Raw genomic sequence first — 25,610 nt, 5'->3', positions numbered from 1 at the left:
CGTGCCAAGCGCCGGCCTGGGCGCTCGCGCCCGAAGCAGCGGCGCGCTCGCTGGCCGGTCTGGCGCCCGGGGAGCTGGGCCTCCCACGGCCCGCGGTCCAGCTCTCTGGGCCGGCGCTGGGAAGCCGCTGGGACGCCGTACACACGCCAGCGCCGCGCGTCCTGACGCGCTACGTCGCCGGCGCCGCCACTTCGCGTAATGACTTCCGGGCGCCGGGGCCGCCATCTTGCTCGCGCGGAAGCGGCGCGGCTGGGTGGGAGTCCCGAAGCGGGAGTCGCGGACCGTGCGGCCGCCGCCATGCCGTCATCGCCGCTGCGGGTGGCGGTGGTGTGCTCGAGCAACCAGAACCGGAGCATGGAGGCGCACAACATCCTCAGGTAGTTGGGGCATCCGCCCTGGCCCAGCGCGCCCCGCGGACGCCGGCTGACCGGCCGTCCCTCCGGCCGACCGGCCCGTGCTGGGCGGTTCCGGCTCCCGGCCCGTGCTGTGTGGCGGCGGCCGCGGTTCCCGGCCCCGGTTCTCCCTGACCCGTGCCGGGCGGCCCAGGTTCCCAGGCGGGCGGTGCGCGGCGGCCCCCGAAGGACGGCCGAGAGGCCTCGCCGCCTCCAGGCTCGTTGGCTACAGGGCCGAGCGCAGCGAGGAATCGACAAAACTCGGTCCGCCGCGCGGTCCCCTACGTGTGCTTAGCGTCGCGAAAAATTCACATTCTGAGCCGAAATGTTTCCGGGTCGCTGAAACCTCAAACTGCTAGTAAACCTGAAAGGCTGATGCTGTTCGCGTCTACTTCGTACGCACGTCTGTGTATCTGAAAATCATGGCCTCTGTAAAATGCTCAGCAGTGAGGCGGTAAGTTGCAAGACGAAGGTTAGGGTCCACGAGAGGATAGGCCGGTTGTGTCCAGGGCGTGTCGCCTTTTTATCAAATATGGAAAACTTGCGCGACAGGATCTCAGGGTAGAACAAGTCGTAAAAACACGGAAATGGCCTATTTTAATTTCATGCATTTGTGTATTTGCTTCTATCTACATTTTTCAAGTCTCATGCAAAAAAATCCTTTCTCCTCCCTTGGAAAATCTCCAGTCGATAATTTCTGAACCACACGTGAGTTTGGTTTCACGTTTCAGTGCTAACTCCCCTTTTGTGACGCCGGTGTTGTATATGTTTAATAAAATTTTATTCCCGTTTGATAAATTTTTTTTCGTTCAAAATCACTTTACAGAATGTGAAATTGACACCTTGCATTACAGTTAAAGTTTGGTGTACATGTCAACTTTGATAGTAAAAGTTGAAACTGCCGTTTCTTCTGAAGTTTTCTTATGTGGACATTACAGGACAACCATGCCTCGCTGCTTCTCCTACTACGGCAGTCAGCTTTGACTCTCCTGGGGAAATCAGAATTCTCCCTCGCCCCTCGTTTTTAATGAAGCTGGACGCACCAGGTGTCCACGATCTGCTAGTTATGAGTTTAATTCTTCCTAACATCTACCACACTGTCTGCAGTATTCAGTTAATGTTGTTTTTTGGTCTAGTGTGATAGGCTTCGAACCTTACAAACCAATGTGGAGTTCGTTTCTAAACTAGAATTTTTTAAACTGTAAAGTTGTTTTAAAATTGGAAAAGTGCAAGAATTACAGTGTGCTGGATCTGATCCCCAAACTGCATTTATCTGTTCAGAGTCACTAAAAGTGGTAACTTTAAGGAAAAGATTGCAAGGTTCACGCTCCAGGAAAATTATTCAAGGAAAATAAAATTTAATGTCTTTAATTAGAATGACAAGTGATCTGGAGACCACCTCATTCTGCTGGTTCTGGCTGGTGATCCTTTATTTAAGCTCTTCTCTATCTGCATAACAAAGTTGGGGTGAAATCTTACAAAAGGAAATGTTTTTAAATTTCCTGTAGCAACTTTGTTAGTAAATCAGTTCCAAAGTCTTGCCTATCTGATAGCCCTGAGACAGTCACCAGCAAGATTTAAGCCCTTGCTTAGTTCAAAGTAACTGGCACAGCCTTGGGTCTCCTGCGGAAATGAGGGTGCAGAAGAGCCCCCAAATAATCACCAAGTAGGAATGCTTGTGTACTTTTACCCATTTTACTATTTTTCAAATTTACTCATGAGAAAAGTAGATTCAGAATGAGGGCAAAAGGAGGTAAGTTTAGGGTAACATACATTATTTGTATCATGAATGTGAAGTTATTTTAGACGTGAATCTTTAATTTCTAAAATGCTTATATTTGGGGGGTGTTTTCCTTTGTTAAAATGATAGTATTTGCTTGTTGCAAAAAATCCTCGCTGTAGAAAATATAGAAGATGAAGAAGATAAGGATCACGGTACCATTTTGGGGTACACCCTTCTTTCTGGATGTTCTTGCAGGCATCCGGACACACACTGAAGGGAGGCCAGAGCACTGTTAGGTAATCTCTCCACAGAACGTGAACATAGTTTGATTTCAATATTCATTTCTGCTTTTATTTTTATACATTGGATTTGAACATATCTATTCATGTTGAGTAATAGCAGTGGTTACAAAACCATGAGCCAGTACTCAGAGCAATCCTGTGCAGCAGTCACTTTGGTAACCACGCCCCGTAACAGGTGGTTGGTTTTCAGTTTTATAATGTCCACATTCTTGTGCCATTTTAAGTATCTTTGTACACTTTTCTAGTTATTTCCTTGGCATAAATTGCTGAGTCAAAAAGTAGGCATATTTTACATTTCATACATTCTGCCAAACTGCCTTCCAGAAAAGTACCTGTTTATAGAATTCCCATTTCCTCACAATATGGGCATTATTTATATCTTTTCATGCTGCTGGGGCAAAAGTATCTCGCCCTTTAGTTTTAAAATTGCTGTTGAGATTGAACAACTTTTTGTGTCGTTTTCACTTTTGAAAATTATTTATGGCTTTATCTCTTTCGATAACTTACAGGGTTTAAAAGGATGTTTAAGAAATTTATATGATGGTTTTTGTTACAACTAGTAGAGCTTATAAAAGATTTAGAGACTTAGGCCTTGAAGATGATTGTGAAAAGCATTTAAAAATGGTACGATTAAATAAATAAATAAATTTTAAAAAATGGTACGATAGGGCTTCCCTGGTGGCACAGTGGTTGAGAGTCCGCCTGCCGATGCAGGGGACACGGGTTCATGCCCCAGTCCGGGAAGATCCCACATGCCGCAGAGCGGCTAGGCCCGTGAGCCATGGCCGCTGAGCCTGCGCGTCCGGAGCCTGTGCTCCGCGTTGGGAGAGACCACAACGGTGAGAGGCCCACGTACCGCAAAAAAAAACAAAAACAAAAAAAAAGGTACCATGAGGGGCTTCCCTTGCGGTCCAGTGGTTAAGACTCCGAGCTCCCAATGCAGGGGGGCACAGGTTCAATTCCTGGTGGGGGAACTAAGATCCCACATGCTGCAGGGCATGGCCAAAAAAAGAAATGTATAAGTGAAAACAGGAAAATTGTGTATGCAGTTTGGTTACAACTAAATAAAACTATGCATAGGAAAACTTCTGAAATGAACTATCATAAGGAATGTAGTTGATCAAGCATGCGCGCTAGGTCATTTATTAGTGAAACTCAATTTTATTTTTGCCCCCTTGAAAATCTGCTCAGGCTGTATTTTTCTGAGAAGTCAAATACAAGTGTTAATAAATGTTGGCGTTTTCTAGAGCTAGTCATAATGTTCCCTGGGGTGATCATTTTTGATCTTTTGAGACTAAATTGTTTGAAATACTAGTCCTGGAGCCATTCAGGTTTTTTAAGGGGTGCAGGAAGACTATGTTTATTTCCACAGAGCCTCCTGTTCTTTGTACTCTGTGGATTAAGGTGTCCCTTTGGAACCAATTAATTTATTTTTTTGTTCCAAACTCTCTGTTAGAGGTCAAGGGGCCTGCTGATTTTTGGAAGCTGTTTTTTTTTTTTTTTTTTTTTTGCTGTACGCGGGCCTCTCACTGCTGTGGCCTCTCCCATTGCGGAGCACAGGCTCCGGTCGCGCAGGCTCAGCGGCCATGGCTCACGGGCCTAGCGGCTCTGCGGCATGTGGGATCTTCCCGGACTGGGGCATGAACCCGTGTCCGCTGCATTGGCAGGCGGACTCTCAACCACTGCGCCACCAGGGAAGCCCTGGAAGCTGTTTTTAATCGTAGCAATTCAAAACAGATTTTAAAGAAAGACTTCTCTAAATTACTGTTTTCAATCATAATTTCCTGAGCAGTTTGATTTTGGGAAGATGAGCAGAGAGGCTGCAGATGTGGAAGAAAAAAGGTTAGAATCAGTCTCTTGAGCTCCTCTGTGCCAGGTGCTTTGCAAATGCCGTCTGATTTCGTCCTCACAACTCTTAGGATGTGCACACGTACACAGGTGAGGAGATAATACCCAGAGCAAGAAGCCCCAGCTCATGAGTGACAGCAAGGATCTGGCTACAAGGGGCTCCAGTGCTGACGGATGAGTGACAGAACTGATGGGATAGAACACGGGCTGGAGGAGGATCTAGGCTGCGGGGAGTGCGACAGTCAGCTGAGGTCCTGTGATTCTCCGATTTGGGGTGGGGCGCTCAAGTCTTAATGTCATGAGTAGAGTATGTGGACTCTAGCCACACTGGGATGGAGGTACTCAGACAGCCTCTCCCAGAGGGGACTGAGTCTCAGGGCTGCTGGGATCTGAACACAGGATCTGAGTGAGCCCAGGCGGCTTGACACAGCACTCTCCCAGACGGTGCTAAACTCTCCCCTTGTCTTGAACACATTTCCAGAAGCCTCTTGTTCTAAACCAGGGAGGGATTGTCCGCTATCCCCTGCGGCCCCTTTGGCTGCATTTTTGATACTTTGTTTCTGGGTACACTTGAGGAAGGTAAACTGGAAACTATCTGGGGAGGTGGAAGATTTGAAATTGTGTGTATAAGGTTAGAAGAGGTGCCTACAGGGGACACGTTTGCCATCATAGATTTTAAGGGACTCTGCATTGTTTTTTTGCTTTTTGTCTTCAGGAGGCAGAACTAAGACCAGAAGGCTTGGTTGGAAGAAGGTAGATTTCTGTTTGGATGTGAACATTGAGACGAAACTGGGTAGACCAAGCATGGTATCAGTTCCAGCAGCTAAAACATTTTCCCCTGCCTTAAGGATCATCATCTCCAACCTTCTGTAGGTGAGAACAGGTCGAGCCCAGGGAAGATAGTTGAGCGGGTTCACCATGGTTAGTAGCGCTTAGGGCAGTGCTGGGACTGGAACAGCTGAAGTACCAGATCTTGAGGCCCTACTCTGCTGGCCCTGCACCCTGGGGAGGCCGACAGTGGCCGGCAGAGCAAGCTGGCCTTCGAGAAGCCAGGGTCGAGGAAGAGCTGGCCTGGAGCAGGGACATCTAAGCAGGAGCTCTCTTGGGCGCTAAACAAAGTGGCACGTTTGACAAGCTCCATGCGTGGTGATCTCATGCTGAGAGGCCTTTTGTTTTCTTCTTGACCTATGGGAGGGTGAGAATAAAATAAACCCTAGAAAACATTGGGAAGTGCTTAGGCTGACGTTTTACTAGGGGTGACATCAACTTTACTGGAATATTAACATTTCAGGAAGTTGATCTTCCCAGCTTGTGGCTATACCACAGTGAAACTGCAGGCAGGCGTTATAGTGTGATGGTGCTTGAGCAGTTGATCTGTGTTGGGTAAGCATGAGGTCATTGTGTAGCTAGAAACGGCTGATTAAGCAGTGGGCGATTTTACCTGTAGTAAAGGTGACTTGTGCTCGTAAGCATCTTGTGTCCTACTCAGAGACGTCCTACTTTCAGAAGGTTTGCAGTGGTCTAGGATTTCAGTCTTAGCCACAATAATGCTTTGAATTAGGTTAATAACCACACTATAGAAAATAGAAAAAAAATGGCATAACCCATACTGTAAATTTGGGTGTTTTCTTTTTTTTTTTTTTTTTGCGGTACGCGGGCCTCTCACTGTTGTGGCCTCTCCCGTTGCAGAGCACAGGCTCCGGATGCGCAGTCTCAGCGGCCATGGCTCACGGGCCCAGCCGCTCCGCGGCATGTGGGATCTTCCCGGACCGGGGCACGAACCTGTGTCCCCTGCATCGGCAGGCGGACTCTCAACCGCTGTGCCACCAGGGAAGCCCCAATGTTTTTTATGATAGTGTAATCTTTTCTATAACTTAACATTTCTGTGTCTTAATGTGTAACATAATTTCTATATTTTTCTGATAGATTTTTGATACCTATAAAGACAAGTTTGATAAATACTTGTCTGGAAGATTTGTTTAACATACAAAATAATTGGCCCCTGAGACAAAGCCTTTCGGTGGTCAGCAATATTTTTACAGCGCTCAGTCCTTTTATGTGAGAAACACATCGTCACTGTACATAGTCACACACAAGATGGGCTGTTTTGTCAGTTGCATGAGCTTAGAAGAAACAGGGCTTCTGTTGTTAACTAGCCTTTTTGCCACTTGTGACCATTTTGTTGGGGGAAGAACAAACTGGGTTTCATTTTGTGTGTGCAGTTTAAATTCTTCTGCCAGTAAATTCCTCTTTTGGGGTTTCATTTTATTTTTAAATATGCTTGAGTAACATTTCAGGCAGTTAGGGAGGGCAGTGAGCAGAGGGCAGCTGCGGCCCCCCTCCCCCGACGGTTTCTAGTAGGAGAGACCTCACCCAGCCTCTCAGAGACCGAGCAGGCATCCTCTTAGAAGCCCTGTTAGGGGTCAGCCGTGTGGAAAATGGGCCCAGGTTATCTTTGGGGTGATCTACTTTTAGGGATATGGACAGTGTTTCACTTGGACACCTAGCGCACGCCTCAGCCCCTGTTGTGACAGGAGGTAAGGGAAGGAGATTGTCCACCCGGGCAGTTCAGGCTCGCTGCCCCGGCAGGAGGCAGGGGCATGTGAGACCCTGTGCTGGGGCCTCTCCACCTAGGGCCTCTTGGGAACCCTATGGGCAGTTTTTCAGTGGCACACATGTCCTACGCCAACCCCAGGAACACCCTGGGGTCCTGTCTGGGGCCTGCATTACGGGGTGCAGGATGTGTTGGGAGCCCCCAGGCACCCTGTTTCCCATCACCCCCAGCCCCACAGCTTTGCCATCTCTGCGCTTCCCCCGTCCTGTGTCCTGGAGGGTTACCTACTTTGTTCCCACTCCCAGAGCATCTGAGGAGAGGGATTTAGGTCTGTTTCAATCACTGCTGAATCCCCAGCACATATAGTAAGCTCCAGAAAATATCATTGGATCAAAAATGGAATGGCTAACCTGCCACCAGTAGAAGTGGTGGTGGTTTTTCAGTCTTAAAACTTTAGCCATTGGGGATTTAACAGTCTCCTTTGCTGCTGCCTGGCTAAATTAAGACTTATTCAGTATATATTTCATTAATGTATTTCAAGAGTAGTTGTGCTTGGGCTCATTTTAATAAATTTGAACTTAGGTTTAAGAGTTGGGCTCATGTAAATAAGTTCTTTAATTATGAGTAAGTATCTCAAAGGGATGACTGAGATGTAGAAATACTGATTTTTTTTTAAAAAAGTGATGGAGGAACTGTGTCTAAATGAATCTTTCACTTATTTTTGTTGGGAAGCGTTTTGTTTTTCCCACTGTTCCCCCAAATGATTTTTGGGACCCCTTTTGGAGCAGGCTTCTTGGGTAGCTAGCTGAGAAAGGTGGTCTCAGCGTGGTTTCGCATTCTGACCTGTAAAGGCACTCTCTCTCACACATTTAACTCACTCATTATTTGGTTTCAAATGGCTTGTTTTAAAGCATCCACCAGAAGACAGGCCTTTCTCCCAAGATCTTGTGAACAGATACGTGGCCTTTGGAGACAGGCCCGGGGTGGCCCCAGGAGTGTGTCGAGCAGTTGGATTCACGCAGTCACTGTGTCGCTTCCTGGCAGGGTCACACCTTGGGCTCCCTCTGCAGGGACTGGACTCAGCTCCAAGCCCTCAGGGACCTTGCTTCTGTGGGTTAGTGTTTTTCCATAGCACACGTTCCTCTCTCAAGGACCTGCTCCCTCCAGGGTATTTTTGGGGTGAGGGGCTTGGCACTATGAGGATAAGCTCTCTGTTTCGGGCAGTTCTTGTGGAGTAGTGGCAAATCATGAAGCCAGCAAGACAAGCGTGGCCCACTGCTGTGTGTTCCCATGGCGCACATGGCCGTGACCTGTTCCCGGTCACTGTCTTGGGAGAGTGTGACCCCCGCGCGGCTGTTGTCAAGGGGGTCTTCATCCCTGCCTTGTTGGTCCTTTGACAGAGAACATTTCTTTTATTGTACGTACCTGACCTGGTGAGGAAACGGGTTGGGTGACGTGGTCTGTTGGGCACCTGCTGGAGCCTGTGGGTGGAGGTGCCCGCGTGGCTGGGCCCTTGCATCCCAGCCTCCGTGTCCCCGGGGCCTGGAGCTGCACGTAAACTGGGGCTGGGTTGGTTGTTGTCCATTTACAGCTCAGGTGGCCATGGCCCCATTCACTCCTCAGTCGTGCCTGTTGTCCCCCGTGTTCTCCATCACAGTGACCTCTGGGGCCTGGTTGAGGGCACAGCTCGGGCCTTCCAGGGACAGAGGGACATTACCAGCTTCAGAGGACTCAGGCAAGGTGTTTGACCCAAACCGGATGAGAAGTGCTTTAAAAACGTGTGTCTGTGAGGCTCTGTCGCACCAGGCGCAGTGGCTGTGCTCCTCGCCTCCCTCCCCATTCTCACAGTGACAGCAAGTGACCTGTGGGTCCTTCCTGTCTTTTGTGGGAGGGACAGTGACTCTCGGGCTGGCCTTCTAGAAGTGCTGTGTCTGCTGGGAGAGACCACGGGTCTCGCTCCACAGGCGCTGGGGGCCGAGTGAGGTTTCCTCCCTTATTTGTCCGCCTTTCAGCAGAGAGGCATCGGTGCCCACGAGGGATCGGGGGAGTGGCGCCTGCAGACCTGGGCTTCCCCACGTGCTGGGACATGTGTGCATGGACACGTTCGCTCCTCCGTGGGCCTCCAGATGTGGCCAGACACCCCTGAGCTGCAATAAAATGTACAAAAAAGCTTGAGACAGTGACCGCGGCCGCCTCAGAGCCTGCGGGGCCGTGAGGAGAACGTCGGGGCTGGTGGGCCTGGGGCCTGCTCCCGAGTTGGCAGGCAGGGATGCTTCCACACGGACGTTTTAGTGATGTATAAACACGAGGTTAGGATGAGAAGGCCGTTTCACGTAGACGCTTTGAACACTCCCAGTGTTGGCTTTCACCGCTTGTGAGTTTGAGGGAACATGGGGTCTGCAGCTGGGGTCTGAGTGAGGATGGCGTTGGGGCCGCAGTGTGTGCGATGACCTTTCTTGCTTAGGGTGCGATTGTGGCTCGTGGACGCTGCCTGTCAAGGAGGTTCCCTCAGTTTATTAGGAGACACTCAGGCCTTCCCTTATCTCTGGCCCTCGCAGCTGGCGCCTCGAGGTAGGAGGCCGGGGGAGTGTCCCTCTGCTCCGGGGCTCCGGAAACTCTATTCTTGGTCCTGGGAAGCCTGCATCACGGCAGCTGGAAACCTGGACAAATGGTTTCCTTCTAGAGACCAGGACAGGAGTCAGATGACAAGACGTTCTAGGTGAAATCTTCCCTCTACCACGTGTCTATCCTGTGGCCATCACAGACATCCACCTCGTTCCCCTACGTTCCAGGATCCTTTGTCTTCTGTTGGGATTGGCTTCACCTAGCTTTTGTGTAACGTGCTACAGGATTTTTTTAAATTTGCAAATAAAATACTTAGAGTTAAGAATTGAGAAACGTGTTCTTTGAGACCAACAAAATTGTTCATATGGTCCATTTCCCATTTCATTTTCCTTTTTAGCATATTGTGTCTCATTTAGTCCAACTGTGATTCTCTGTCGTTTTGTGTCTTTCAGCAAACGAGGATTCAGTGTCCGGTCCTTTGGAACAGGAACTCATGTGAAGCTTCCAGGACCAGCACCCGACAAGCCAAACGTTTATGATTTCAAAACCACATATGACCAGATGTACAACGATCTCCTTAGGAAAGACAAAGAACTGCATCCCAGTGGTTGCCCTTTAACCCTGTGTGCTTGTCTCTGACAGGTGTCACCTGTGGGCACCACTCAGGGGCACCTGTGAGGCAGGGGACGCGGCGGCCCATTTGAGGTGTGCGGGGTCACTGGGTTTCTGTTCTGGTGCTCACGGGACCGTCCAGAGGTTGGAGCCACTCGGGGCCGTGGGCTGCAGTCCACGTGGACACAGTCGGGGAAGGTTGTGATACAGTATTAGAGCAGCTTAGGTGAGGAAGGTGGGACCCCGCCATCCGTGGCTTTGCACACTGCAGGTAGGTGTGGGCGTGGGTGTGCACTGGTTCACGGGCGGCTGCCTCACACTCTGGTGCTCTTTCTGGAGGGTCAGCTCATGAGAGGGCCACATTGGGTGCCGAAGGAAGCATGTTAGAAGCAGGGAATTTGAGAGGACTTGACTTCCTTTCAGGAAGAGACAAAACAGACTTTGTCTGCTTCCTAAGACTCACGCGAAAGGAAGGTATTTTAAAGCCAGATTCGTGTGAATGTGACCCCAGGCTGTGGATATTAAGATCATCCTTGCTGGCTGGGTTTTGACCAGACACTTCACGGTCACCCCGGGCTGCTTTAAATTCCTGGGACACCTCATGTTACCATGAGTGACGGTGGTTCTCAGGATGGAGACCAGACACATCCCAAGCGAGAGGAGTATAGACACCGGGTGGAAAGCTTCCTTCACTTCGGCGTTCTTGCAATTGTGAATAAACTACGAATGTTCTCTGTACACCTATAGATTACTTAGCTGCGAGGGGCCCCGGAGGTCATTCCAGCAAAACGCACTGGACGCTGGTGGTTGCTGCACGCTCCACCCCGTGCCCGCTCCTCCCCAGCTGCAAGGGAAAACGTCGGGTGGGGGCATTGGGGCAGAAATGCAGGTATTTCTCATCAGTGCCCCAGCCGGGCACTGATGCTGGGGGTCCAGGACTCACGCCCACCAGAACCAGCACCCCCCGCTGCCCCATGCAGTCCCAAGGCCCTCCCGGGGGTGTGGGAGCCCCAAGAGACCCTGCAGCGCACCTTGCGCACACACTCCTTTCTCAGAAGGCGCAGACCACGTTAGGAACAGCTCTGCATACTGCCGGGGAGATGCCAGCCGTGTCCTGGGCTCCGCGTGGCGGTGCCGTGTGGTGAGAGCTGTCCTAACCTTGTGGAGAGGCGCCAGCCACGGCCGCTCCCCTGGGAAAGCTGGGATCCAACTCCAGGCTTTCGGTTCTTGCACTGAAAACTCTCTGTTGATGAGCTTAACTTGAGACCCCATCTAGTGAGTTGGCCAGAAATGTCTTTGGGCTTTTCTGTAGGGTAAGATGTTACAGGAAAACCGGAAAGAACTTTTTGGCCAACCCAGTATTTTTTAAGATCATTGTTCAGTTAGCACCATTCGTTTTTTAAAGACTTAAACTCAACAAGAGAAACGACAACAGATAATGCACTTAGTCTGTACTCCCTTAATTATTGTAAGTTAGGTCTTTCACATCAGAGCTACTTCTGGGAATGGGCAGCATTTACACATTGTAGACCAAATCTGGAGGGATTTTGTGCGTGTCCCTGGTGGCTCTAAACGAAGGGGCAGAGCCCAGCCTCTCAGAACTCAGACTCTCCTCTCGGGGTGACTGTACAGGCCTGTGGTCTCCCCAGCAGCATCCAGTCCAGGGGATGGTTGTGCCTGCTGTCCGGGCCCGTGTAGGGGAGTTGCCTCCATAGACACCCCCCCCCCCCCCCGCGTTGGCTGCCCTTCACGAGCCTCTGGGAGGGAGCCTTGTCGCTTTGCTGGCTTCACTTGGGTGGGATTTCTACCTTCTGGGTGGGGTGGGAAGGGGCAAAACAAGGCTGTGTCTGGCACTATGCTCAGCTCTGCCTGAGTCAGCCCTTGGCCAGTAACAGAGGAGCGTCTGCCGGCAGTGGGGGACGGGGAGTCCACTGGGACGCTGGCAGGATGCCAGGGGGTGGGGGGCCGGAGGCCTTGCCAACTTGGGCAGGGTTGGTGATCAGGCGTGGGGCAGGGAGCCCCGCGTTTCCCCACGTGCTCAGGACACAGCAGACGAGGTCAAAACCTGAATCTGTGACATAGAACACCCGGACATTTGCAGACGCGGCTTTTGTGGCCACAGTGCAGAGCTAGGAGAATACTGCAAGATGGGACCCGAGGGCGAAACGACATGCAGCAAACGTTTGAGCTTTCAGGGAAGAGAAGAGGCCCCTTGTTGGGCAGAGCCGGGGAGTTGAGGCCAAGTGGCTGGCAGGGACAGGTGGGCCCTGGAGACGTCTGCGGGCTTTGCCTGGGCACCGCTCTGCCCTGTGGGCTGGGGCCTGGGACCCTGTGGCTCTCGAGCCCTCAGTGGGTTCTGGTCTGTAGTCGTTAGTAGACAAGCAGTTTATTTGTTCATTATTTGGCTGTAAATAGGGGGTTTGCTTTTGGTTTTCTCGCCACAAGCAGGAGTGGGTTGGGTTGAGAGGCTGCGGCCTCGGTCCTGCGGTGACAGGTGTGGCCGCAGAGCACCTGCCTGATGTCGCCCAGCCCTGTGAGGAGCCAGACAGCCTGGTGAGGTTCACGTTTCCCTCCCCCTGTGGGAACTCTCAACGATAGTGCAGGAAATCTGGGTTCACCTGACCCTCCCCGGGCATGTAAGAGGGTCTTCTCTTCGGACGCCTCTAAGGCGGGAGCTGTCCTTGACTGTGAGACGATCTACCTGCTTCAAGTGCACGGCTTCGCGGGTCCACGGGGCTGTGCGCTCAGCAGACTGTAGGATGTTTTCCCCCCAGGAAGCCCCCTGGCAGCTGCTGGCCCAGCCCCGCCTGTGGCTCTGCCTCTTCTGGACGTTTCTGATCCACAGGTCGTACAGCACGGGTCTTTAGGAGCTAGCTTCTGCCTAATGTCCGAAGTTGAGCTGTCCTTTTGTCGTTGTCGTTGAGCTGTCCTCTTTTATGTGTAAATGTTCCCGTGGACCTTAAGTTTTTTCATCCCTTTGCCTTGGAGTCCTTTTGAATACAGAGCAGCTTCAAACTTGGTGTTCCGTTTGGGGGCTGTAGTGTACCTCCTGTGTCAAGTTGGTAGAGGCTTCCAGATCTTTCCATTTTCTGCCTGAGCCACTTTCCACACCTGAGCTTCCTCCCGGGCTCTCCAGCATCAGTTGAGCAGAATCTGCAGCTGAACCTCAGCCTACTTGGTGCACTTTTGGGGGAAGATAAGTCATTTTCTTCTAAATGTAAGACTGGCCAATCTGTGACCTAAGGAACAGGGTCCCTGGGCCCAGTCACGGAGGAGGGGCCGCCAGGAAAGGTGAGGCTGGCAGTGTCCTCACGGCTCCAGGAGAGCTATCTTTCCTTGGTTTTGGATAATTGCTTTGTGAGTTACAAAACCACTTGTCTTAAAAAGCAAGTGAATGTGTAGCTCTAAATATAGTTCATGTGATTTTTAATACATGTGACCAATTGCTCCCCAAACAGTGAGTTTCAGTGCAGATATAACCAACACTCGCCCAGATCCTGACTTTACCCTGTAAGTGGAGGCTGCGTGTTGAACTTGTATCTCGCATACTTTCCCTCTTTCTCCTGTGGCTCTTTTGTAATTAAATACCTCTGGGGTTAGATTGTTTTTTAACTATTTGTTTATTCATTTTCAGTTTCTCAATTTCATTGTCTTTTAGGCCTTAGGTTAATTTATGTGTATACTCACTTCTCCACTGTGTAATTTTTGTTGTCTTGGAGTAAAAGGTAATAATAAATGTAATTTCTAAGAGTATAAATCCCACAGCCTCCGGGCCTCCATCCTGGGTACGAGGTTAGTGGACACAGCAGCTCCGTCCTGCTCAAGGCCCCTGGACTTTTCCAGAACCTTGTTCTTGGGGTCTCGTCAGACCCTCCTCGCCTTCTCTTGCTGCGTTCGGTGGCACGGGGTGGCTGCCCGGCCCTGCCCTGAGGACACTTCCTGCATTTCAAGTCCAAGCCCCTTGGGCTCCCACCTTCAGCGTGTCCTGCCTGACCCCCGTCGTGGGCGGTCCCTGGTCACCCTCACTGGCCCCGTGCGTGCCTGGCGTGAGCTCGCCTATCTGACCCCATCTCATTTCACCCTGGTTGGCAGCTGTGGTTTCAAGTGGTTACTGAAAACAGTGTCTGTTTAACACATGAGTGTGTTCCTAAGCCAGACACTGGTTCCCAGGGAAACTCTGATCTAGTTTTACTGATGCTTAAGCTTTTGGATTTTAGAAAAGCACTCAGGCTTAAAATAAAAGTTAAGGCCTTCAGGTATTTCACATGTGGCCGGAAGAGAAGCTTGCATGTCTGACAGGCATTGCCCCGAGTCGAGCAGCTGGCTGCCCGAGGTGGCTGCGGGGTCCCTCCTGAGGCGACAGCAAGGCAGGTCGGGGTCCCCACAGCCTGCGGCAGGTGGGGTGCAGACGCAGCGTGTAGCCGGTGGGTGACGCCGCAGCCCGCGTTGGTGGGTTCACTTTGACTGGGGACCGGGGTGGCGAGGCCATTGCAGACCACGCCAGAGCTCCCGCCGCCAGCCTCAGGAGCGGTGGGGCCTCGTGACAGCTTGTGGTGCATCAGCTCTTCATGTTCGAGGGTCCCAGCAGTCGCCACAACCCTTTGAGAGTATTTCAAGCCTAAAGCTCTTTGCTGTCAGCCTTGCTCATACCCAGGTGTGCTGAGGACGCCGCTCCCACGGCTGGTGGCTGAGTGTTCTCGTGACCATGCACAGCAGCTGCAGCGCCACCTGCCCGCCTACCGGCCTGCTCTTGCCCTGGCTTCGCCCCCCGGCTCCAGGGAGGAAGGGGCCCGACTCAGAGCCATGGGGGGCTGCAGTTGGGCCCCTGTGCTGCCCCAGCCCCGTGGCTCGAGGGAGACCTCTTGCATCCATGCTGCTTTGCCGTGAAAACACAGACTGGGTGCCTTGGAGGGGAGGGTGTCTCCATCCATAACAGGTGAGGGGTTGTCACGGTTCCCTGGCGGGGGGGAGCAGTAGTCAGCTCTGGCCCCCTCCCGTTGGCACCTGGCATGTGTCTGGAGTCTGAATTTGAGGTGGCCGTGGCCTGTGGCCAGTGTTGGAGGGCTGGCCGGCCGGTGGGAATCCGGGTGAGCTGTGTCAGCTCCGAGGTCGGGGGCCGGGTGGGCATCAGGAATGCCCTCCCCCCCGCCTCAGGGCAGGGCTTCTGAGGAGGTGTGGGAGTGGGCTGGGCGGGCCTTGCCGTGGGCGGGTGTGGGTCTAGGTGCCAGCAGCGCGTGGGTACGGCTTTCCCCCTGGCCCTGAACCCTGACGGGGTCCAGCCATGTCCACCTCGGCACTGACCGCTCCTCATGTGGATGGGGACTGAAGGAGTGCGTACACCAGCGGCCTTGTGCCCAAGCTGCGTCGCCATTAGGTGCCCCAGGCTCCTGCCCCCGAGATGCCCCGTCCACACGTGAACCTGCACCTTCCTGATGCCATCCTCTAAAGCGAGGGACTTGAGCAGGGTGTCTTTGGGGACACACATCCTGGAAACTAGAGAAGCACTGTCATGGGGGCCTTCAGGGAGGGTCTGGGTCGCACGTCCGTGTCTGAGGGCAGGGCCTCTCCCTGGCACGCGGTTGGGCTCGAGGAATCTGGCCCCAAAGCACCATCTCCGCGGACACTTCGTGGAGCATCTCCCTGGTGCGTGGGCGTCACCTGTAAGCTCCTGAACTCCGCCGTCGGCCTTTCCCTGGCTCGTGTGCAGGAGCACAGCCACCCCACCCCAGCCCCATCAGGACAGGCAGGGCGTCACCATGACCACCAGAATAAGAACGGACAGTCTGTCAGGACAGGCTCTGCCAGGCCATGTCGGGCAGCCCTTGGTGTGTCCCAGGTAGCTGGGGACACTCGGCAGCGCTCCTCCTCTCGGCTGCTTCCTGCCTGGGAGGCTTGCGGCCCTTCCTTCCTCTGCTGTGTTTCTCAGAGGCCTCTCGACCCTGGCTGCTCCCGCGGGTCCCCACGGGGAACCCTGCTGGGCACAGGTGGGTTGGTTTGCAATGACCACTGGCCTCTTGGGCCAGCCCCCCACCCTCCCTCCATCTTAGCCAGACGGTTTGGTTTCTTGTGCAAACTGCGTGGTCTCGAGAACGCCAAGCTTGGCCAGGGCTCGGCAGGGAGCACGGGGGGTCATCCAGGGACATCTGGGTCGGTGGCCACCCTGGGCTTGGTGCTGTTCCTGCTTAAATCACTCAGTAAGTGGAATTTCAGTGAGGGTGGGGGTCATTTTATTTTTCCTTGAACTCACAGTGTTTGGGGTGGATCTCGGGCACTGCTTGGAGGTGGGCGGTAGGCAGCCAGGAGATCGGCACCTAGAGCATCACCACGTTGTTCCCCCACCGCACCCTCCCCACCCCCCCGCCGCCCTGTGATGTTTGGGATTTAGTCTGTTTTGAACCATTTATGTAGAAGTGATTTGGTATTTGCAGACTAATTCATGATCTGAGGGGTTTTTCTCAAAAAGTAAGTAAAATGCTCCAGCCTAGGACTCAGGTTTTCTCTTTTGTTTTGAGATCAAAATTTTTATGATGTCACACAGCTGGAGGGTAGGTACGTGTCTATTTGAAACAAAACACTAAGACTAAAGATATTTTTCCCATTGCATTTTTATTCAGCCAATTTATTAAAAAAATATTTTCTTGAGCTTCCTCTTAAATTTAAATAAATGTAGCATTTTACTCTATTTGGACAAGTGGTCTACCACTTTTATTTATTTTTAAAAATAAATTTATTTATTATTTTTGGCTGCATTGGGTCTTCGTTGCTGCACGCAGGCTTTCTCTGGTTGCAGCGAGCAGGGGCTACTCTTCGTTGCGGTGCGCGGGCTTCTCATTGCGGTGGCTTCTCTTGTCGTGGAGCACGGGCTCTAGGCACGCCAGGCTTCAGTAGTTGTGGCACACGGGCTCAGTAGTTGTGGTTCGCGGGCTCTAGAGCGCAGGCTTCAGTAGTTGTGGCGCACGGGCTTAGTTGCTCCACGGCATGCAGGATCTTCCTGGACCAGGGCTCAAACCTGTGTCCCCTGCATCGACAGGCGGACTCTCAACCACTGCGCCGCCAGGGAAGCCCTACTTGTATTATTTAAAGTCTGCTAAAGCCGCACCTGGTTAGACGGTGTTGTCTGTCTCTGCCATCTGTCCCCTTCAGGCTGACTTAAGGCGGCTTCTGAGGTCGGGTTTCTGAGGAGGAGACATTGGACTGGAGGGTTGCAGAGTCTGCTTTCTGGCCGTCACTGTTTTGTTTTGTTTCTAACACCATTGTGCAGGGAGTGTTTCCTTTGAAGAAGAGGGATGGCGGGTTCTTGCCTCCCGGGCCCCAGGCCCCGTGCAGAAGAGGCCGGGCGAGCAGAGCCCCTAGGATGCTGCGCCCGTCCCGGGAGGGCTGGTGGAGGGGCCCTGGTCGATCAGACGGGTGAGTGTTCCTCGCCTTCCGGTCCAGGCTGTGTTCTTGGCGGGGGGTGGGGGGGATGGCAGCTGCCCTCCGGGGGGCTCCACACGACCGGGACGTGCTCTGGAAGCCGGGCCTGTGACTAGTGTGTGTAGAACAGGATTACGGATGAAACGTATTTGCTACTTCCCAATTCATTTTTTGCTGACTTTGGCCCGACCGAAGCGACCTCGCTGCCTGGTTGCAGTCTGGGAAGTTGTAGTCGCTCCTCTGCTTCGGTTTGTCCTGCCCTTTCCTGGCTGCCTGTGGCCCTGCTCTCCCGGCCCCGGCCCCACGGGCGGCTCATGAGACAGGCTTCTGGTCCCTGCGGGCCTCAGGCCGTTTGGAGCACCCTCTCTGCACATGCTGCTCAAGAGGTTTGTTTTTCTAATTTTCATCATTCTTTTTCTACGTGACCCCTGTTCCAAAAAACGGCCCAGTTGTGCATCCCGTGGCTCCCTGCGCTGTCCTCCAGGGCGTCCTTTGTGCAGCACGTGTGTCTGAGGCACCCAGTTTGTTCTTAAGTTTTCTGTCTGGGGATGTGGCCGTTTCACAGACACGAGGTTGTCACCCGTCCTGCCCCCCCCAGTGGCCAGTGACTAGTGACTGTGCTTCTTGGGCTTGTGCTTTTCACGAGGCCTATGAGGCTAATGGCTCTGACACAAAACCCTGGGGGTATTGTGACAGCAGACTGTTGGCGGCACAGGGAGGGCATGGGTGAGGGCTGGACCCGTGCAGCCGCGGTTGGTGCCCATCTGAAATGAAGGTGGCGAGGTTGTCGTTAGGTAGTGAGGCTAAAATTTGAGCAAAATGATTAAATTGTTCCCAAGATGGGGTGGCCCATTTCCCTGCAGAGCTGCGCATCCACTCAGTGCCCAGGAGGCTTCATGTATAGGGAGGGAGCTCCTGGCTGCCTCCCCCTTCCCCGGGACGGGCACCCCAGAGGGAAGCCCCACAGGTGGGCAGGGCTCTGAGTGGATTCTTGAATCCAGCAGAGAAGAGCGCAGGGCCGCTGAGCAAGGGTCCAGACTCCTGGATTTGGAGTTGGGAGGTCACCGTGGGCTTCCAGAGGCACGAGGTCCTGCTTACCTTGGTGCTGTGCTCGGCCCAGTGGGTTTGCGGAAGCCCCAGCTCTTGCCCGTGGCTGGCCAGTGGTCACCCGTCCAGGCCAGCGGGGGGCTGGTCCTTGTCTTTGAGGACCTTCCCCCAGAGGCACTTGGGCCCCTGTGTGAGGGGTTTTGCATCTTCTGTTTCAGTTGGATCAAGCTCAGTACTGGAAGTAGAATTAGGTTGGAGGATGCCTGGGATGAGCGTGTTCTGGGGCACAGCCCACTTGGCCAGCTCCAGCCGTGGGATTTGGGTTCACACCCCGGGCTAAGCCTCGAGGCGGGAAACGCCTGGTGCCGTTGGGGGGCAGAGGTGCTGATGCTGAAAGTCCCTGGGCTCCGTTTGGTCAGCATCCGAGGAACAGCTCGGACGAGGGCATCCTCTCTCGGTGAAGCACACACCGCAACGGTCCAGCCAGGGCCTGCCCGAGCCGCCCCCTGCCCACTCCATTCCCAGAGCCCCAGTGCGGGGGCAGAGCCGGGCTCCCGGGCCTGGCTGTTGGGAGAGAACACAGGTGGTGGCGGCCGGCGGGCCTGGGAGGCCACTTGCCGGAAGCGCCTTCCCGACAGGGCTCGGCTGGCGCTGCCCCTGGCCCCCCTCGCCCACTTCCTCGGGGTTCTGACTCCACCTGGAGATCCTGCTTCTGTTCTCGGTGTTCCGAGGCTGTCTCTTCCCAGGTTTGTCTCCATCACGTGCGCTGGGTGATGTTTGTGGGCGACCAGGCTGAGGTGTGTCACTTCCGACCCTGGGAAGGGAAGTACTTCTGTCCCTGGGGGAGCGGGAGCCTGGCCGGTCCTCAGCAGAGGCCTGGGCCCTGGGCTGGGAGGGGACGTGGGGGCGTGGGCTCCACTGTTAAACCTCCGAGGGAGCGTCTGACCCCGTATGTGGGTTCTGTCGGCGCCTCACCCCTGCCCTGGAATCGGCCCATCCGTCTCCTCACTGGTCTGGCCCCAGCCTCTGCCCTCAGCCACCTGCCTTCACAGGGGGCATCTCTGCTTTGACCCCAGGTTCCCAGCATGGGCTCCGCGCACCGGGGCCTGCTCTGTGCCGGCCTGGCCCCCTCTGCCCACCTCCCGGGCCCTCCTTGTCCGACGGGAAGCAGAGCCGCATCCTCGCCGAATCCCCCCACATGGCTGGGCTGGGGCAGCAGGAGGAATGATGTGCTTGCGCTCCGAGGGCTCGGGAAGGCGTTGCCTCGGGCGCCCAGAAGTCACGTCTGCCGGACGCACTGTCAGGCCCGTATCTCTCAGCATCACTGTTGAGACAGAAGCGTTCAGCTGAACCTGTTTTCCGTGCTGAGCACACGTATGTAGGATGAACTCGTGGTTGGGGGCTAAACCTCACATCTGAGAAGTTGCCTTGAACTAGAACAGACTGGAGCCCTCGGGCACCCGGGTCAGAGCAGGTTCTGCCACTCCGGACGGGCAGCCTCCAGGCCCAGGTCCTGGCTCAAGGCCGGTCTGTGGTCCCTTTGGGTGCATCTCAGACCCTCCGGTATGTTTGCCTTTTGCCCTTGAACTTTGGACACAAGCCCCCTGTGCCTGCCGTGTTCCCCTCAGGACAGTCCCTGGGCCCATCCTGAATCTGAGTGCCCCCCGCGGGGTCGCTCCAGCAGGCTTGCCGGTGCTCATGTAGCAGTTTCGAGAGCACGTGCTCTCCGCTGACAGGGTCTGCATCGTTGGATGGGTAGGACCCCAGAGTGTTTCAGAACGATCCTTTGTTGTCGTACTTCCTGTGGCAGCAGACAGAACCTCTCGTCTTTCTGGGGCCCCCACTCCTGAGGAGCTGCGGATCTGCACCGCAGAGGAGGTGCCCACGCCGCCCTTCATCTGTCCCAGGTGAGAGGGGGAGACCCGCCCTCTGAAGGTGCAGCGGCTCCAGGCGTGAGCTGGGGCGCACAGCCGCAGCCCAGGAGACATGGGGCAGGGGCAGGGGCCCAGACACCGTGTTCTCTGCCTGCACTCACCTCGGCCTCCGTCCGCGTGGGTTGGGCTCTTGAGCTAGCTTTCCCCGCCTGGGGGGTTTATTTCTGACAAGCGTGTGAGCTCAAAGGGAGGCCCCAGCCAGCTCTCCCTCCCTAAAGGAGGCTTCCTGCCTCGGCAGGTCGGCTGGCCCTTTACCCACTGTGGTCAGCCAGGCCTGCCGCTGCCTCTGGGCCCAAGGTTGCTGTTGGCTGGGGGAGCACCCATGTGGGGTGGGAGTGGTTCTAGGGGCCTAACGTGTCCTTCCCACCTGGCAGGGCCCCAGGGGGTGGTCCTGGCTGCCCAGCTCCCTTGCAGCTCTGGTCCACGGGCTTGGCCTTGATGGGTTCGGTGCAGATGCCTCGAGCGGCCGGGGCCCTGCTGCCTTGGCCCCTGCAGGTCGTGGCTCAGCTAGGAGTGCTCGGCCCCTGAGTCTGCAGCATCCCAGCCTCCGTGGGGTGAGCACGCCCCCTGCCTCCCTCCCTCCCTCCCTCCGTGCACAGAGCGTGGGCCTTCCCTCAGAAGCCAGGCCCTAATGAAGGCTCTGTCTTGGTGGCAGACAGCTGTCGCCATCTTGATCCCCACTTTTCCTGTCTCACCCTGGTGTGAGGCGGGAGTTCAGGCAGGTCCCTGGGAATCCAGTGTTTCGTCGTTTCATCCTCAAGGACCCACACCCGCACCCAGCATGCGCTGTCCTTGGTCCTGCCTGCCACGACCTGGGCCCTGCGTATCCGGGATTTGCCAGAAAATAGTCTCAAAATGTCCCTGTTACTCCTTCCTTGTTACACTGATGAAGGTGAGGCTTTGATCTCTGAACTAGGCCTTTTGTCCTCAGTTATGTGCAGCTGACTTTCATTTGTTACATCATCTATGTGCATAACTGAGGGTCAAGGAAAGAAGGAAGGGGCTTTGCAAGACTGCTGGGGACCCTGAGGAGCCCCCCGAGCACCTGGTGGCCTCCCCTCTGAGGGAGCCGTCACCGTGAGCCTTGGTGTCACCTGAAGCCGGGCTGTCTGGGTGGCCGGTCTTGGAGCCACTGTGGGAGTGCAGGGAGCCTCCACCACCAGCCCTGCACCACGTGGGGCCTCCCTGGCCTGTGTCTTTCCGCCGGACGTAGATGCCAGGTGTCCGAAGGACCAGGTTCTGGGGAGGAAGACCTAGATGTAGCAGCGCAGCCGCTGTGGGCAGCTAGGAGGCGGCAGGGCCAGCCCGGGGACGCAGGCCAGCATGAGGTGGCCGTGGTTATTACGCTTGTCTAAAAAATGGCAAGAACCAAAAACGCCCCACAGCTAACAGTCAAGTGTCTTTTCAAGTGAAAACTCTTAATTAAATGTATTTTAAAAGCCGTTTTCACCATCCAAGAAGGTAGGAAATGTATTTTGAGTAATACGAGCTCATTGAAATAAACTCTCATAACTTAAAATCTGGGAAAGACAGTAAATGTATCCCTCAGAGTTCCTAAATCAGCTCATCTGTGTCCGAGTAGAGTGGACAACATGCTTGTTTCAAACTATCCAGAATGACCCTTAGAGACCACGGGCTTCGTCTTTGGGGCAGTGAGCCCTCTCCTGGGGCCGAGGACACAGCCATCGGGGTTGGGGGTGGGGGTGGGGTCCTGTCTGGAGGGTCCCAGAGGAGGCACTTCCAGCTCAGGGCCACCTGCTTGGCACAGACCTTGACTGCGGGACCTGTGTGGCCCATCCGAGCTCCGAGGGACTCGGCCCTTCCAGGTCCTGGGCCTGGGCTCCCCTCACTCTGCCCTCAGTTCACCCAAGGCTTCTCCCTCCTGGACGCTCTTCGTGTCCTCCCTTGGGTGGGCTTCCGGATTCTCTCACTGCCATGCTGAGCTAGGCTTGGGATTGGGTTTCCAGGTTAGCTTTGTCTTTGCCAAAGGGCTTGGGTTCAGCATGAGCGTTTGCCAAGACTCTGCAGGACGAAAAAGGCCATCAGTGACTTCCTGGCGGCCCAGTGGTTAAGACTCTGAGCTTCCACTGCAGGGGGTGCAGCTTCAATCCCTGGTTGGGGAAACACGGACCTGAGAGAAGGCTGCAGACACTAGGTCTGCTTTCTGGAGAGGTGTGGGTCCAAGGGCAGCCAGTAGGCTGGGCTGGGGGCGAGCACTCTCACCTGACTTGTCTCCTGCGGGATGGGGGATTGCGGCCCAGCCTGCCCCCACGTGCCTCCGTCGCCCTGATGCTCCTGCTGGGGGCCGGGGGGGGGGGGGGCGGGTGGCTGCGCCTACGCGGATGCTGGGGGGGAGCGGGGCCTTTATCCAGAGTTCCTTAACTCGGGCACTCAGCTACACGCAGAATGGCATTTTACACATGCTGGACAGAAATAAGAGGATCAAGCCCCGGCCAGAAAGGTTCCAGAACTGCAAAGATCTGTTTGATCTGATCCTCACCTGTGAAGAGCGGGTGTACGACCAGGTGGTGGAAGGTAAGCGCAACAGCTGCAGCGCCAGGCCCTGTGCCGTGCCCTCTGTCCTGCTGTGCGTCCAGCGCCTCTGAGGCAGCCGGGCCGTCCTGTGCGTGGTGTCTGTTCCTGGCCCAGGGCTGGAGAAGGGTTCCCGGTGCGTCTGTGGGCTCCGGCAGGCGGGGGAAATGGGGCAAGGCCACAGAGAGGTGGACAGAGGGCCCCTGACCTGTGTGGGCCCTGGGAGGGGGTGGGGGCAGGAGATGGTGGCCTTGGGGCTGACCGTGTTCGCCAGGGCAAAACCACCTGTGCCAGCCAACAGCACAGTGCGGGCTCAGGGCCTTTGTGGCACAGCAGGAGCACGTGTGGTGCAGAGGGACTAGGGCCTGGTGCTTTGTAAGTGAGGGTGCTGTCAGCTGCTGTCCCGCGGGACGGGCTGGAGTTGGCAGGTGTGACCAGGTGGCCTGGGGTCCAGCTTCATGAGCGCGAGCTTTCCTGCGGTCCCAGCCGTATTTGGCGTGAGGCTCCTCCCGGGGTTGGGGGTGGGGGGGAGTGCTCGGCCTGGTCAGATGCTCTGATGTTGGTCCTTAACTGCATCCCCGAAGGAAGGCTGGGCAGCGCACAGCCTCCTGCGCTCTGTTCTGAGGCCTCTGACTTCCGTCCTCTTGTCACGGTCAGATCTGAATTCTAGGGAGCAGGAGACGTGCCAGCCTGTGCATGTGATCAACGTGGACATCCAGGACAACCACGAAGAGGCCACCCTGGGGGCGTTCCTCATCTGTGAGCTCTGCCAGTGCGTGAGTATCGGGCCCTGGGCGGGCCTGCGTCGTGCACACAAGGGCTTCAGCATGAACGTGACGAGCACACCGCTCGGTTCACGGTCCGCTTACTGCCAAACGTTAAAACCCATAAATGCAGAGGTGCCCACAGGTGAGAGTCACCGAGTCAGCTCTGGCTAAAGAATGCACCTTTGAGCGTTTTAGGTTGATTGCAGGGGTGAGTGACCTGCCGGGGTCTGGCTTCTGTGGAGATGGCTCCCAGGACTTAGGCCCCCTGCCAAGACCCCAAACAGCTAGAGGAGCCCGGGAGCCCCCAGAGATGGCGTCAAAGGGCTCTGGTCCTCTCTGCCCCCGCACTTCTCATTCCAGACGTCCAGCCCTCCCCGAGTGGCCCTGGGCATCTTCCCTTGTACAGGAAACCCCAAGAGCTTTTGCAGCCACTGTGCAGCTGTGCTCAGAGCCAAACATTTCCTCTTAGATGGGACAAAAGGACCGACCCAACTCATATGTCTGGTCATATCTTTGGCCTGTGGCCTCTGCATTTAGGCCAACTAACTGTGAGTGATAGAAAAGTGAAGAAAACGAGGCTTAACCAAGAAGTCTGGAGACAGGCAGGCCTGGACGGGTTTGCTGTGTGAGGGGCCCAGGCCCCTGCTCTCTTGTTACTTTGCCCGGCACAGCTTCTGTTCCCAAGGTGTCTCATGGTCCAGGGTGGCTGCTGAAGCTCCAGCAGTTGTTCCCATGGTCTGGCCATCAGGCAAAAGACAGGGCTGAAGGGGCTGACACGTCCCAGAAATAGCACACATGACAGCCACTTGGGTCGGGCTGGCGAGAGCTTGCAGAGGAGAGGCACTGCTCACAGGCCGAGACGGGGGGCAGCGAGGGGCCTCGGCCGCAGGCCAGCCCCTGCCAGGACAGGCGGGCTGAGGAGCTGGCCCCGGACCACCCTGGGGCTGTCCCCTGGCAGGGCCGCCTCCTTCCAGGGCGGTGGTTCTCCACCAGGGGACATCTAACCGCACACACGGTGGGCCTCACAGCCGGGAGAGACGCTAGTGGCAGCTGGCGGGTGGGGGCCACAGGCGCTGCTTAACCCGCTACAGTGCACGGGACGGCCCCTGGGCTTCCTTGCTGGCTGACCGGGCCCGCGACGGTACTGTCTGGGTCGGGTCTGCTCATTTTCAGGGTGGGGGCAGTGCAGGCGGCGAGCGTCTGCAGTGCGCGTATGTGTGGCATCTGAGGCCACCCGCCCTGCTGCAGCCGCTCCGTGTCCCGTCCCTGTCGGGCTCCCCTCCGCCCCGCCCCGCACGCACGGGCGGCACCAGGCCGGGGCGGGGTGGGGCTGCCTGTTGGGCGCGGGCGGCTCAGGGCGGCTCTCCTCTGGCTCCAGATCCAGCACACGGAGGACATGGAGAACGAGATTGACGAGCTGCTGCAGGAGTTTGAGGAGAAGAGCGGCAGGACCTTCCTGCACACCGTCTGCTTCTACTGATGGCCCCCGCCCGCCTGGAGCCACCTTGCTGAGCTTCCTTTTGTTAATACTTCTTCCTTCCTGATATTTGTTTTTACCTTTAGGTATTCTGCCGATGGACGGACGGTAGCAGTGCCCAAATAAACTGTACATATGAAATGAGAAGATATACATAAATGCCAGATTACAATCAAGTGTTTCCCATCCCACTTTTACTCATGAGTGGGATATTGATTATAGTTTTTTTTCTTTAACCAAAAAAGAAAAAAACGGTTGATAGCACATTTCCCCCCAGCCATCTGCCTCTCACTGAGCACCCCTTTCCCGTCTCCCCTAACTGGCTGCAATGTACAAATCCCTGAATAAAGCAACAGGCTGTACTTTTTGGGAAAGAACCTGCCATTGTCTCATCAGTAGATGTTGCTGGTCGTCCTGGCTTCATCCAGAGTACCCTGCCTGGCC

At 55.0% G+C, this 25,610-nt stretch overlaps 1 protein-coding gene across 2 annotated transcripts; it reads left to right on the top strand.

Annotated features, from left to right (window-relative positions):
* On the top strand, positions 1–25,543 carry SSU72 (SSU72 homolog, RNA polymerase II CTD phosphatase). 2 transcript variants are annotated; one of them, XM_060012918.1, is made up of 5 exons: positions 1–377; positions 9,837–9,980; positions 22,786–22,925; positions 23,580–23,698; positions 25,253–25,543. In XM_060012918.1, exons 1-5 carry the CDS (start codon positions 199–201, stop codon positions 25,322–25,324), a joined length of 654 nt encoding a protein of 217 aa, XP_059868901.1. In that variant the 5' UTR covers positions 1–198; the 3' UTR covers positions 25,325–25,543. The 2 variants fall into 2 exon arrangements, with proteins under 2 accessions (XP_059868901.1, XP_059868891.1); XM_060012908.1 differs by having other exon boundaries at positions 25,068–25,543.
* The last annotated feature ends 67 nt before the right edge of the window (positions 25,544–25,610 follow it).

The sequence above is a fragment of the Delphinus delphis genome, chromosome 1 (assembly GCF_949987515.2).
Source record: "Delphinus delphis chromosome 1, mDelDel1.2, whole genome shotgun sequence".
NCBI classification, from domain to species: domain Eukaryota; kingdom Metazoa; phylum Chordata; class Mammalia; order Artiodactyla; family Delphinidae; genus Delphinus; species Delphinus delphis.
This window is presented reverse-complemented; position numbering and strand designations above follow the sequence as displayed.